We start from the raw sequence: 14,818 nt of genomic DNA on the forward strand, positions 1-14,818 counted from the left end.
TTAAAGGCATGACTTTAACCACAGAGTTCTAGGTTCTTCTGGAATATTACAAGTGATAACCAGAGCTCGTTTTTGCTTGAGCTTTCCAGGATTTTAGCAGCTAGTGTTTCTTTCAATTTGAACAGCATGTTCTGTCATGGCTAATTAAATTCTTTCTGGCTGATGTGCAGATACACACTGTTGATGATGTTAAGTGTAAACATTTGTATATTATTTCTTCTTGAACATTACTGGGTGACACATCATATATAATCATGGCAATTTTGATAAATCATGTTTGCAGTTTGACTCTCTGAGACTTGAAGGGGAAGTTTTCAATACAAAATTAGCATGAAAATGAAATGAGTGCAGAACAAAAAAGGAGAGTGGTGCTTCTGCTTTCTGTACCCATAATGTTACTGGGCACTGTACTTTCTGCTTTAAGAAGAGTCAACCCTTCTCCCTTATTATCTATTTATGTGCAGATGGAAATCACATAGATGGGTGCATGCAGTAATCACTGGGTTGTGGGTCAGGTCTAAGCCTCTTCATTGCACAAGTAGCCTTACTCAGGCTGGTGGATTATTTTGGAGGGGAGAGGTCTGCAGCATGCTGCCTTCTTGCCTGCCTTGGGATAGTGTGTGCTGGTGGTGTTCTAATGATGCTGTAAGCTGAGATCACCATTACTGCACTGTATATTAATACATGCCTTTTTCTTTTTCCCTATTTAAGGTTTTTGGATTCAAAGCATAAAAACCATTACAAGATATACAATCTGTAAGTACGTTTGTAAAGATCTATTTTCCAAAGGGATCAATTCTAAAAATGGCTTGGAAGTGAGAGTGTCTTGCTGCTGTACCAAAGCAGAGCTAGAGATATTTTGTGCACTTCTTAAAAACAATTAAGCCTGATTGAGAGCACTGTTACTTCATTTAGTGAAGCTGAGTGAGGTTAAATGAAATGCTGGTCTGTATTCATATTACTTGAACACTTTTAAATGACTTGGCATCCAGCCCATCTAGAGCTTGTACTGTGTGATTAAAAAGTGAAAAGTAGTTCACTGCAGGCTTTCTGTTCGTGTATGTATGTCTGAGTGAAGAAGTTAGCAGATGAATACTGTCTTGTACTGTCTTGTGTGTATTGTGTTTCTGAGCGGTATTGAGCTGTATTGGTACCCAGGTTCTGCATGTGTTCCACGCAGTCCCTGCTCATTATTTTGATTCAGCTATTGCACAATCATAGCATGATGATTGCTTTAGAGGGAAGAATGTTTTCCTCAGGAAAGTCAGTTATTCTGAAAGCTGTTCCTGTTACATAACAAACGCTGCTGCAGTTGTTGTTCCCTGGTCATTTTATATGCTAATTTAACCTAATTTTATTTGTATAAGTGATTTTGTAATGTCAGTGGATGCTGAAGAGCAGGTCCTGGTTTTCTAACCCTGTATTTTTTTCCCCAAAAATCTGAGTTTATTGATTCTCTGACCTTTTAGAGCTGTTGCTGCTTCTTTTTTCTAAATAAATCCTCCTAAATATCTGTAATTTTTCTGCTAATTGCACTTATTTATAAATATTTTTTAAAAAAGAAAAACCAACAGAAAACAAATCCATAACAGCTTAGGGTAGTTGTATGTAAATACAGGCAATGCATTGCACTGCCATCTGAAAATCATTAAAATAAGTGTTTAAATACGTCTCTGTATTAGTTGAAGGATCATGCATCAAGCGGCTCTGACTTCTGATGTTGGAATGAAGCAGTACTGGAATCTGAGATGTGGAAAAATGTTGTTTGAAGTTCTCTGTGAAGTCTACGGTAGAACGGGACAGATTTCTAACTAGAATATGCATTAAAATTAATTAATTAATTGGACACCATTCATGCAGTTCAGTAACAAAATTATTTTCTCCATCATAGCTATCCAGAAAGTTTTTGTTAGCCTTTTAATAAATATCTTGGTGATGTTCACAGATGGAAAGGACCACACTTCCAGGATAGTTGACAGCTTCTGCTGTGCATAGTTGCAGCTATTTTGGGAGATAACTTTCTGAGTATCTTTCTTTGCTGATCTTTGTTGAATGTCTGTGTTGTGTAAAGCATACCTGCAGTGGTTTTGCTACAGCACCCTACCCTGGGTGTGACTTAAGCTTCCAAGGGCTGGAGTTATGTAAGTCAGTCTCTGGGGTCACCTAGATGACCAGGGTTTGCTGAACCACTGTCGTGGGTTAACCTAAAATCTACCTGCACCCATGACAGGGGGCAGTCGGCCCGCAGGCTGCTGGCCCAGAAAGAAAAGAAAACAGGGAAAAAAGAAAATAAATACAGCGGCAATGATCTAAGGAGGCACACTTATTTACTAAATACTATATCGGAATACAGCATAACACAATATAATACAATATAATTGGAATTAAGGCTAACGAATCAAGTAAAATAAGAGAGAGTGAGTCCCGAAACCGAGAGGCCTACTGTAACTCTAGGCGAAATGGCTGGAACGCTCCCACACGGCTCTCCCCCTGGCTGGCAGGATCCAAGAGAGCGAGTCCAGCACTGAAGTGAGATTATATGGAGTCCTTGTCATATGACTGACCGTGATGTTCTCTGGGACATTCAGTCTTCTTCTGTGAGCAGCAGATTCGTCAAAATTATCTGTGCTTAACATGATGTTATGATGTGGAATACTGATAGCAAAATTGCAAAACCATGACAACCACATAGTGCTGAGCTTGTTGCTTCAAACTGGCTCAAGAAGGGTCAGCATAAACTATAGGTTGTGTGTTGGCTTCTAGGCTTGATCAGAGAGTAGGAATTCAGTAAAAAATTCCTGGCAAGGATTTTTAGGAGCAGGGATGGAGCTTGAAGTGTTTCTGTTAGCTGTGTGCTAGCAGCCTCATTTTACTTAAAAGGGGGGAAAAGGGGACAAAAAACTCCATCCCCTACATGCTTTGGAGTTAAGTGATGAGACAAATGCTTTTGATATTTTCGTTGCTGATATTTTCAGCTATGTAGAGAGCTTGTCCAGGTGTGTCGGGAGGTTTTGTCTTCAAGTTCTTTGTATAAAAATTTCTTCTTATTCTTTTCAATTGCAAGAATCCTCTCAGATTCCATCAATTTCCTTGCTGCTAAATTCAAAATAATCTCAAATAAAGCTTCCGAAAATAGAAATATTTCCCATCAGATCAAAATTTTCACAGAGGAAAACATCCTTTTAAAATGTGTGTATTCTCTGTGTCCTGGAAACACCAATTATTTGCTTGCAAGAGGAAATTGAAGTTTTTAATGCTGTTTGGAAAGCTCAACGTTTAGAAGTTTCTGTGGCTGCAGGGACAGGTTGTCTGTGTACATTAATAAATGCTATTAGGTGAACTGTTGGAAAGTTTGATAATGAGTAGAAATTGCAGCATTTTAGGTATTTCAGAGAGCATCATCTCTGTATATTTGTCCTACCCTTTGTAAATAATCTTTTTCTTTTCTGCATTAGGAGAATTTTAAGGATGTTACGTGGAAGTTATTCAGAGTGATTTCATGACATTTGAGATCCCTTATGGTAGCTGTTACATGGAGTTGAAAATGCTGTATATATCAAGCAGTTTTATTTGAAAGGATTTAGGAAGACTTTTCTGAGCAGATGCTTAACTGATGTAATTTATTCCTTATGCTCACATCCTAGATTTTGACTTCTAGTGAATATTTGAGCAGTTTGTTTCATTTTGTTCCTTGTGTTTTCTCGTGTAGGCTTTTAACTTTCTGCTTTCTTACTTTAACATGTTCATTCACTTTTGCTTTCCTGCTTCACAACCTACCAAATTGTTCTCTTCGCTTCTTCACCTTCTCCAGTGTAAACACGGATGCTTGAAGGAGTTAAAATGAACAGTGTACATTTTTGTGCTTATTTCTATGTTTCTGTGTACAGGGAGTTAAGCACTGGCATAGGCTGTTGTCTTTTCTGTAGTCTGTAGCCCTGTCAGCAGGTTTCAGATAGAGTCTATTACAGGTCTCATCATGTTTAGAAAACTGATGCTTTGAAAATGCTAAGTAGTGGAAACATCTCCAAAACATGTGCCAGTGGGATCTCAAACATGGGTATACATGTGTTTCGTGTGAGGAAAAGGGCTGTGTCTGGAGCTCTGCATTTCTCCTATGCTGTGTACAGCTCCCATATGAGGGCATAGAGAGTAACGTGGCTATCTTCTGCGCTCAGTTTCTATCCTTGGTATCAACAAGACTCTTTTTGATCCCTTATGGTATTCTACTCGCTACTCTTTCAAACCTTGTAATTTGAAGGCTTTTTTGCCCGTGTGTGGATTCTTTTTATGTTTTAAAGTTTCATCTCATACTATTCCTTTGAACTGGGTGCTTCTTTAAAAGGGAGATTAATGAAGCATGCAGTTGGATGAGGTGCTTTGTGTTAACTGCTTTGCTTCCTAGCAGGTTCTGCTTCCAAAGTTCAAATGCTGACTAACTTGTACCAGTCCTTTGCCCAGCGTGGTTGATGGCTGCTCCAGGCATGCTGACTACATCTTGGGCTTGCATCCAGGGTCTGACCTTTCTTCTTGAAGGCTCCAGTGCCAGATAATAGTTCTTTGAGACACACCTGCCACTCAGTCTGCTTCATGTCACTTCTGGCCCAGGGAAAGTGTCAGCAATGTGATCAAAGCTGTAGAAACCACCTGGCTTTTTGCCTAGTGAAGGCTGGACTCAGGAATGCTCAGCAGTGCAGAAAAAGGAAATCGCTGTCACTGGGGCATGATGACCCTGGCTATATGTATGGACTGGAGAATAAGAAGCCGAAGAGGAGTCTCATAGAAAGGAATCTGGGGGTTCTGGTTGAGGCAAGTTGGATCTGAACCAGCAGTGTGCCCTGGCAGCCATACTCTGGGGTGCATCGGGTACAGCATTGCCAGTGGGTGAGGGGAGGGCTTGTCCTGCTCTGCCTTGTGCTGGTGCAGCTGCACCTTGAGTACTGGGTGTTGTTTTGGGCTCCACAATATCAGGTGGACATAAAGCTATTGGAAAAGCATCCAGAGGAGGGCTATGGAGAGGAGGAGAGGCCTGGAGGGCAGGAGGTGTGAGGAGTGAGGAGTGGCTGAGGTCTCTGGGTCTGTCTGGCCCAGAGCAGAGCAGGCTGGAGGGAGGCCTTGTGGCGGCTGCAGCTCCTCACAGACTCACAGGGAGCGGAGGGACAGTGCTGAGCTCTGCTCTGTGTGACAGTGACAGGGAACGGTGTGGAGCTGTCAGGGGAAGGGCAGCCGGGGGTGAGGGAAAGGGGTCTGCACCAGAGGGCACTGGGCATGGAATGGAATGCGCAGGGCAGCGGGCAGAGCCCTGAGTGCCGGAGCTCAGGGACTGTTTGAGCACTGTCCTCAGACATAGGGTTTGAGTTTGGCTGATGCTGTGGAAGAGCTGGGAGTTGGTTTCAGTGGTCCTTGTGGGTCCCTTCAACTCAAATATTCCCTGATTCTGCGATTCACTGAGTGCAACCCCAGAAGATCTGCCTCTATCCCTGGCTGAGTCTTATGGACCAAGCTCAATTCAGTGCCTTTGAGACTCTGGCTAGGTGAAACAGTCATACAGCAAGACCTAAAAGTCTGCATGTCTGAAAGTGTCAAGTAAACTCTATACAGCTTCAAAGGCTGCATTCAAAATGTATTTACCGATGAAAAGATAAGGTCATACTAGTCCTGAAGCTGGGGGGGATGTTTGAACCCTATGAAAAATACAGGTTATAATCAGAATGGAAGACCTAGGTATGTTTTCTCTACTGAAATGACTTCCAGTCATTGTTTCAAACTAGAGTCCTGTTGTTTTGAGAAAGAGTTTTCATGCCTTTCCTGCTGAAGTTCATTTTCACTTGCATTGTGTAGGGACACAACACTTTTCCTGCAGAAAGCAATCTCTAAGGAAGATTGCAGAGAGCCTGCTGTTCTTACTTTCTTTCCCCTTGCCCCCAGCATCAGCTCTAGCTCTTTTCCTATGGCATGCCATTTTGGCTAGTTCCTTTATATCCAGCTGGTGATGCTCATCTCCAGGCCTGTCATCCTGCACAACTAAGGTCATGTGGTTTGTTTTGCTGGTAGCTAGCTAGGCCAGTTCTCGTGCAGCATAGTAAAGTAGATGCTAGTGCAAGTTCAAGAAAAAATACCACACTGGAGAGCTGTATCGCAATCTGTTTGGTATGATTCACATGTATTACTGTTCAGTGGTGTTTTTAGATACTGCTGTTTGGTTGTGTCATGATTCTGTAATTGAAGGAAGAGTACGTATCTAGGTTGCTCTAGCTGAGTGTCTTCTAAATGTCCTTGTGACTACCATATGCCCTAGCTTGCTCGTTACTGTAAAGGTTTCTTGACATGTATTATGAGTTCAGAGAAAATTGGATGAAGGTTACAGTCATCCGCTCATGGGGTGCTTTAAAGCTGCTTGAGTGGCTGGAATAGTTAAAGCTATTGCACTGAAAATAAGCATATCTTACATTACTTGCACGAATGTCTTCATTGAGAGTCACGGTAACTAAATCACTGATGGACCACAGTTACTTTAGGGTAAGTGATTGCTTTTCACTAAAATAACTGATACCTTATATTTTTGCAGATATATTAAGTTGGTCTCTTTCTCTCTCTCTCTCTCTCTCTCTCTCTGTTTTTGTATGTACTCTCTAGCTGTAGTTGCAAATGATAACTAAGATGGATATACATTATTTTCTGATATGTTAATCTGTGTGCTCTGAGGTGTGGCAGATGTTAGGAGCGCCTTAAAGGATGTCTTAAACTTCTGTCTTATTTTTCTTTTTAGATGTGCTGAAAGACATTATGACACCGCCAAATTTAACTGCAGAGGTATGTATTGATATTCTAGTGTGTGTTCTTCTCTTTATATTTCTCTTTTTCTGGATGATGGTGTGAAGTGGAGCTCATAGTACTGTATAGGAATATAGAATTTTACTACACATTTAGAATAGTACTAAAAATAATGCTATAGAATAATAACGTAGGTGATTTGGGAGCAAAGAATCATGTCAAACAGCGTTTGAGTTTTGGAGAAACTCAGTGTATTCCTTATGTTTTCAAAAAACAGTGTTCCTAAGAGTTAACTAAAACAAGACCTAATGTGGCAATCAGAAACCTACTGTTTGAAAAACTGTTGCAGAACAAGTTGTATAGAGACTTCTATTAAATTCTGTCAGCAAACACCTGTAAAATTTAGCTGTGAAATTTAAGGAGATCTATTTTTTATTTATTTTTTAATCCGGAAGCATCACTTACAATAAAAATGGAGAACACCACTAAGCTATTGTCAGTGTTCACATGGAAGGGCTTTCTGAAGATCTCAAACATATCTTCTGTTGCTTTAGTAAAAACAAATTTCCATGAGATGCCTGTTTGAGATAAGGTGGTTCTTGGACACTTTGCAGAAACTGTGGGGAAGCTTTCAGGGACTCCTTTTGATCAGGCCCTTTGTAGTAAGTAGAAACCGATGTTCTTGTCAGTATTAATGCTGTGGGTAATAAATAAATACAGATTTACCTTTGTTCTTTCTGTGGAGAAACATCTCTGTGCGCTGTGGTGAGACTTGTAATTCCTCTTCACGTTATGTATCAGAATGGCTGGGTAGAGAGAAGGGTATTTGTGCATATGAAACTGAGGATGAATGAGTTTTATCCCAGCTGACTGATACTGGGTCCTTAGCAAGGACTTTTTTATTAATGAATTTATACATCCTTCTAGTTGTGAACAGGTTGTTTAGGAGATGACCGGTTGTCTGCTTTAATGTCTGAATACAGAAGGACTGAAACCTTCATTTTTGAAGTAATCATCACTCTTGCTTTGCTCTGATTATGTTGAACAGCAACGTTCTGAAACTTTGCTAAATAAATACAAGGGAGAAAAGAGGCATCTTACGATCTCTTTGAGCACTTCTCTGGGTAAGAGGAGAAAATGTGTAAATGGAAAGGACATGCTTCTTGTATCATGTCTGGTACATGTGCTTGCATTAATTTATGCATTCAACTACAGAGGTGCTCAGATCCCTTTGCAGTCAATTCCAGACAGATTTGTTGTTTGTGACACCACTGTTTGCGGTTCCTGTCTATAAGACAACACTGTTTTAGGGAACTTTGTATTTTTTATTACTTTCATTCCCAAATTATTTAACTTAAGTGATCAAATCTGTGACTTGGGGCTTTTAGCAGCAGCAGAAGTATGATTGTATTTTAAAATCTTTGGGAGTGAAGTAATTTCAAAAGGAAGTTCTAATTTCTGTTCTGACTGTGAAGCACCATAGTAGTTTTCAGCTGGGATATTCTTGCATCAAGATGCAGAAACAAATATTGAAAGCTCTTTGTCCATGGACGCAAACTTTCTGTCTAGAGCTTCTGTAGTTTCTGAAGTACCCCAGTGCTGGAAGTGGCCTTTGGCTTTGTCATGCTTTTTGGTTTTGTTTTCCCTCCTTATGTGCAATGTCTGGGAGCTTGGAGGGAGGTGTGAACTGTTCTCCATGCTCTCCACTTTCCAGGACTAGCAGCCTTTATCCACGGAGCACCTGCACCCTCCTCAAAACAGATCAAGGTTCTACAGCTTGGTGTTTTCTAAGGTTGCTTTCTAGTACACCCATTTCAGTCATTCCTCATTCAACCTTTGCAGAAAGTCCTGCAAGGTTTGTCTGTTATTTCAGGTCTCTCAACAAGCTGTTGCTACTTCTGATTTTTCATGCAGCTTTTTTAGCATTATGTTGTCTCTCCTCTTCAGAGGAGCCTTTTGGGATGTAGTTAAAATAGAGTCAAAGGTCGGTAGTATCTCCTGAGTGATTTCCTCCTAGGGGTTTCTTAATAAATTCCTCCATTCACTTATACCTGCAGCAGAAAGTAACATCTAAATAATTTTGTATGCGGTGATCATTGGCCGAGTATTTAGATCTTCACTGTACAAGAATTTATTAGTAGATGTTTGTGTCCGTCAAGCTTTTTTAACGGATTATTCACTTTAAAAGGCTTTCCTTTTGTTCTCCTAGGAGAGGTTATGTGGACAGTCTGTTCTGGGGAAGAATAAAATGTCCTTGTAGCTCCCTCTGAAAGGCTTCAAACTTATGCTGTGGTGATTTAGCAGTTCCATAACTTTATCCTGTACTTCTGCATTTGAAGTCCTTGTGCGTTCATCAGAGGAGCCTTGCATCTATGACAAAGGAGTAGCCTTTAGAAAACAATTACAGACACATGCCAAAAATTGAAATGTATTCTTTTTTTTTATTATTTTTATTTTTTCTTTTTTTTTTTTTTTACACCAGAAAAGGAAATGGTATTTCTAGATGAGAATTTTAAAATGAACCAGGCTTGTATTTTTAAGATCCAAATTCTGTTGAATAAGAATTGAAGTGTGCTTTGTGAAATGTAATTCTGGCCAAACTAGTACAATTCCATGTAGTTCTGCCAGCCAGCCTGGCATTGTCTGTCATCTGATTTGGCAGGTCATGCAGAGGTTTGGTTTTGGGTCCTTCTGCCAGTTGCTTATTTTTGTTCTCTTCTGAGATTTTTGTTTTAATTTTTTTTCCTGTGTGCTTACTTGAAATTCTTTCCATCTCTAGATGGAAAAATTATGCGTGAGTGTCTCTGGACATCCAAAAAAAAAAAATAAATAAAATAAAGTCAACTGCATTTGATGGGTTGACCTTAAAACACATTGCAAGTGCCTTGCATGAGATACCTTTTTGATTCCTGTTTTTAGTATGGAAGTTACCATTCCTTATTTATTTATTTTTTTCCTCCAAATCCCTTTGAGCAAATTTTGAGTGTTTGTTCCCAATGTAGACCAAACTGCAAAAATCTTTGCTGCAGAGTTCCTCTCTCAGCAGGTAATCTAATTGTCATCTTACAGGTTTTCACAGTGATGTTCTTTGTGCTGGTACACTCTTAATTCAAGTAAAATCATGGTGTAAGGTGCAGTTGGTAGTACTAACTTCAGAAGCGCTGTGGAATAGTCTCTTTGTGCAGCAAGTTGCTTACGTATTACTAGAGAAACATGTGATGCATTTAGTGTGCAGCATGCTGCTGAATAACAGCAGAATCAAAGCTGTGTGGATACAAATTTGTATGCAAGACTGTTTTTTATTTAGAATGTTAATTTTTTCATGCTTGTCACAAGTTTCACCTGTCTAGTTGCCCTTTTGGTGATTTTTCTTTTTAGATTTTGATAAGTTATTCCTTCTCATTGCAGTTGCACAGTACCCTTTTGAAGACCATAACCCACCGCAGTTAGAGCTTATCAAACCTTTTTGTGAAGATCTTGACCAATGGCTAAGTGAAGATGACAATCATGTTGCAGCAATCCACTGTAAAGCTGGAAAGGGACGAACTGGTGTAATGATATGTGCATATTTGTTGCATCGAGGCAAGTTTTTAAAGGCTCAAGAAGCCCTAGATTTCTATGGGGAAGTAAGGACCAGAGACAAGAAGGTGAGTTAGTTTGTGCTTCTCTTTTGCTGCGTACATCTTCAGGCTTTTCCTAGCCTGTTTGAATAGTTAAATCCTTTGAGAAATGTTCTCTGTCAATTGTGATATCTGGTTTGGTTTAGCTTTAATATTACTGGATCAGTGCAGTCCTTCTCAATGGAAAAGCGTTCTTAAGTAGCAGAAGCAATTAATCACAACACTAAAATGGACTGTTTTTTCCATCTCCTGTTCAAGATGATCTGGACAGTTTATTTTAAATACCCTTCTAAATAGCTTTCTGCTCTGTGCTGCATCAAATGGGTGGTTGATGAGTGAACTTTGTCATTCAGCATTTTCAGCCCAAATAAGAGGATTGTTCTAGCTTGTTTTGTCTGAATAGATGAGCTGTTCAGTTCCTCAGGTTCTCTCAGCTTTTGTGATGTTTTGAGATGCATAGCCATTAAAGCGCTTTTTACAGCTCAGTGTCCTTACTGGAAGAGTATCTGTGGCTGAATACCCCTTTTCATTAGAAAGAGAGTCAAGGGTGGCACTGGCCACCTCCGACTCCTTCACAATGTTTGATTTCTTGTATTTGTGGAGTGTGGAAGAATCTCAGAGAAATGATGTTTGTGGCTGCAAGAACTTTTTTGTATGACCTTGTCAGTGGTAACTGTAGATTGGACAGATTGGACCTTTTTGGAATGATTACATATTGTTTATGGAAACTTAAACTTCTTTAAATGAAATTTCCCCAAATACAGTAAGATGTGCTTTGCAGCAAGCCTCTGCTCACCTTCCTTGTTTCCTTGTACATGTTGGTAAGAGCAGCCCTGGGGAATCATCTCTGTGAGCCAGTTCGAGCCTATTCAAGTTCAGAGCTCTCTGTGTTCCTGTAATATTTGCATTAGGTGTTCATTTCACAGCATGAATGCCTCTGACAAGTTGAGTTTTGTGTTTGAAGACACTTGAGGGTGGAAGTATTGTATGAGGAATTTCAGGATTTGGATGTTGATTCATTAAAAGGAGCAAGTGAATTGTTAGTTTGCTGTTTTTATGAGATGGAGCTGGTATTCCAGCTTAGAAGATGGCTGTGATGTCATTCTTGAAAGGAGACAGTGTTGATTTCCCATCAAAATTTGTGGGTTTAGATAGGAGTGAGTGATAGTGAACGGAAGTGAGCTGTGTGATGAATAAACAGTGTAGGTTGCTCTTAAAGGTTATCTGAAGATACAGTGACATTGAAATCACTCAGCTCAAAATGCAACAAATACATGGTGAAGCATGCTGTACCTCAGCTTACCTTTCTATAGAGTGTGATATTTCTGTGCATTGATGTCTTGAGGACAAGGATGGTTAGTTGTTCATTAGTTATCTCCAGCATGTTTGAGGTAGCAGAGGATTTATTAAACAGGAATGGTGAGAGCCTTGTTTAGCTTTGCTGTAAACATTATCTGTAACAAGCAACTTTGTTTTGGTTTTAATATCTTTTCTGGAAGAGCTGTTTCGTTTTGTTGGGCTTTTTTCCCCAGTTCTTGACCCTGGTTAACTTAATTTGGCAAGTGGACAGAATGTGATTCACATGGTTGTAAAACATGTGCTTATAAACAGGTATTCCAGTGTAGATTCTGGGAGCTTTTTCTTTCCTTTTGGGCTGCAAAGTGCTGCTCTGTGATTTGATTCTTTGCCACACCCCTATAAACTGACTTCCTGAACTCAAAGTAGTTGAGCCATCAAAAGAGCTGCTTGCACCCAGGTGCAAGAAAATGTTATTTTTTCTTATTTTCGCTGGGCCAAAACATGATGAAGGAAATTTTTTTTTAATTAGGTACTGGGTCTTATTTTATAAAAGCAAGCACAAAGCGCATAGCAACTGAGAAGATCACAGCTCTAGTCACTGTTGCCATTAATGTGCATGGTAGACTGATTCTTGAGTGGGTCTGTAGCCTAAGCTGGCAGGAAGTGCTACTAATTACAGGAGGAAGTTTGACTAATTAGTCAAGAGAACAACCCTGAGTACTTCTGTAGCAAGTTTTTCTTTGGTGTCTGGTGAGAGAAACACCTCCACCAGAGGCCTTTGTGACATCCAACAGAGGACACACAACAAATGGACGATTCCTAGATTGTCTACTAATGCAATGTCATCCTGGGAAGGGTAGTGGATATTGAGGAACTGAGCCTAAAAGGCTGTCTCCAACTGAAAAGCAGCCTCTTTCAACTTCTGCAGCTCCTCAGGGGAGGGTTCCTTTTCCAGAAGGAGGGAACAGGAAAGATTAAAAGCATTGTCTAAAGGATTTTATCTATCACTCCCCACCGCTGTGGCAGAATAGCACTAATTTCCATTTCTCCTTTGAACTGCATGAAGACATGATTTTCTGGAACTTGACAAAGAATTGTGGTTGTCCTTCCTGTTTTCAGAACTGGGGAAGAAGTAAGCCCCCAAATAAGTCTTCTAAAACAGCTGCTACATTTTGAACTAGTTAGCTTATTCCCTAAGACGGACACCAAAATCCTGCTGTGATGATGAAGGCTGGCAGTTTGCCAGATGGATGAGGTTTTTATTTCTTCCCACTTATGTGGAGTGTTCTGTGGTGAAGAGTAGTCCCAAAAGAAAGGACTGGCTACTCCTTAAGTAGTTATCAGGTAGGAAGAACTTATTCAAGTGCTGAAACTGGAGATGATCCATTCAGGAGTGTTCTTTGACCTCCATGTCGTTGCATTTTAGGAATGGCTCCCAGTAGTGACTGTAGCAGCGGTTACATGTAACTGCTCAGGAAACAGAAACCAACTATTGTCTGCAAGGAAGTCTAAGAATGACTCTTTCAGCGGAGTAGATAACCAGTGTCAGATGTGTCAGAGATGGTCCGTTACAGAGGCTGTTTGTTCAGCAGACCCAGGTGACATCCTCTGCTAAACCCAGTGCCAATTACTCAGTATGAAGCTCCAGATTTAGCAGGGAGAACTACTTCCAGAAGTGCTTGTTCTTCATACTACTGCCCTTGGTATGATAAGAGGAGTGCTAGAAGCAGCAGCTGGTGACTTTTGTGATGCCCACACAGCACTGTATTGTGAAACTGTCACAGGAATTAGAGGAACTCATTGGATAACCATTCAGAAAATGTCAGTGAGGGTAGGTGTGAAATATAAGCTTCTCAAGAGAAAGTACTTAAACTGCTTTCCTGTGCTCGTGCTTTGAGACTTTGGTGTGAAGCTCAGATTCCAATAAAGCAAACTTTAAAGCTCCCTTAAGACATGAATCTCTTAACTACTACCAAGATGACATCTGAACCACAAATATTGTCCACATATAAGCCTACCTAAGAATTACCATTGTACAAGTGATACTGGGAGAAGTCTTTTGCTTAATTCTGATTTTTGAGTAGCTGAAGTGGTAAGGAGACATTACTCAGCACTTTCTAAATAAAGGCAGAAAGGTGCCTAAGTATTCCAGCCATCTTTCACCTTCTGCCTGTTACAAGGGAATGCAAGTATTAGGACTTAATGCTTATGGAGGTAACACAGAGATATTGTGTTCTATGCTTTGTGACAGAAAGACTCATGTATGAAAAACTTCTGTTATCTTCAGATCATTGCAGTTTCACATCTAGCTTTAGCATGAAAGTATACTCAGTTACGCTGTTGCAAATACATAGTGTGGGTTGATATCAAACATGACATATTTTGTAAGGAATTAAATTCATCTTTTGTCACTTTCTCTTGAAAGTACTAGCTTCGAGAGCTCTAACACTAATTATCGAAGCTTAAAATAATTACAAAATTGATAATAAAAATGTACTTTGGTTATATGTGCTTAAAGCAAGTGCTTACTTCACGGCAGTAATTCAGTTGAGAAGTCCTTCATTCAACAATTGGGCCATCAAGCACATGTTAATGAAACTTTCCACTCTGGATTTTTGTGAAGATATTTCTGAAACACATTTTGTAGCAGCAGGTAGTGTCAGTCATGAGAACAGTGATATTAGCTAAAAAAAGCAGGCTCCTGTGACTTGTGTTTCTATTGAAATGTAATTCCAGTATCAGTGCTTAAAAATTACTGAGGCCTCCTGCTCACAGTGCTGCTGGGAGTCTGACACCCCCTGTCTCTGAAGTCTTTCTGTTTGTGATACAGAGAAGCCTACCTTCTTTGCCTCGCTGTTTGAACTGGATGTAGGAAATACCCACAAAAGTGCCTGGAGAACCAGGGTCCCACGTACTGCCTGCGTGGTGGTTAATGTGTGTGATATCTTAAGCACTGCAGGACAGGTGAAAGGGGTGCTGCAAAGTTGTACTCTGCGCAGACCACCAGGGTACTTTACATGCCTTTTCATTCTTGGTTTATTATTTATATTATTTAGTTGCATTCTCAGATACTGGGCAGGGGTCCTGTTAGTGATTGCCAGGAAATGCTCTGGGTGGCTTTTGATGTT

General features: G+C 40.1%; 1 protein-coding gene across 1 annotated transcript in view; it reads left to right on the top strand.

The window, feature by feature from the left end:
• The window catches only part of PTEN (phosphatase and tensin homolog), a 43,202-nt gene that overhangs the window by 15,138 nt on the left and 13,246 nt on the right, over positions 1–14,818 (top strand). Inside the window, exons 3-5 of the mRNA XM_072339461.1 lie at positions 712–756; positions 6,767–6,810; positions 10,180–10,418. Coding sequence (XP_072195562.1) covers positions 712–756; positions 6,767–6,810; positions 10,180–10,418 — 328 coding nt within the window. The remainder of the gene's footprint in view (positions 1–711; positions 757–6,766; positions 6,811–10,179; positions 10,419–14,818) is intronic.

Source organism: Excalfactoria chinensis, chromosome 6 (genome assembly GCF_039878825.1).
Source record: "Excalfactoria chinensis isolate bCotChi1 chromosome 6, bCotChi1.hap2, whole genome shotgun sequence".
In the NCBI taxonomy this organism is placed as follows: Eukaryota; Metazoa; Chordata; class Aves; order Galliformes; family Phasianidae; genus Excalfactoria; species Excalfactoria chinensis.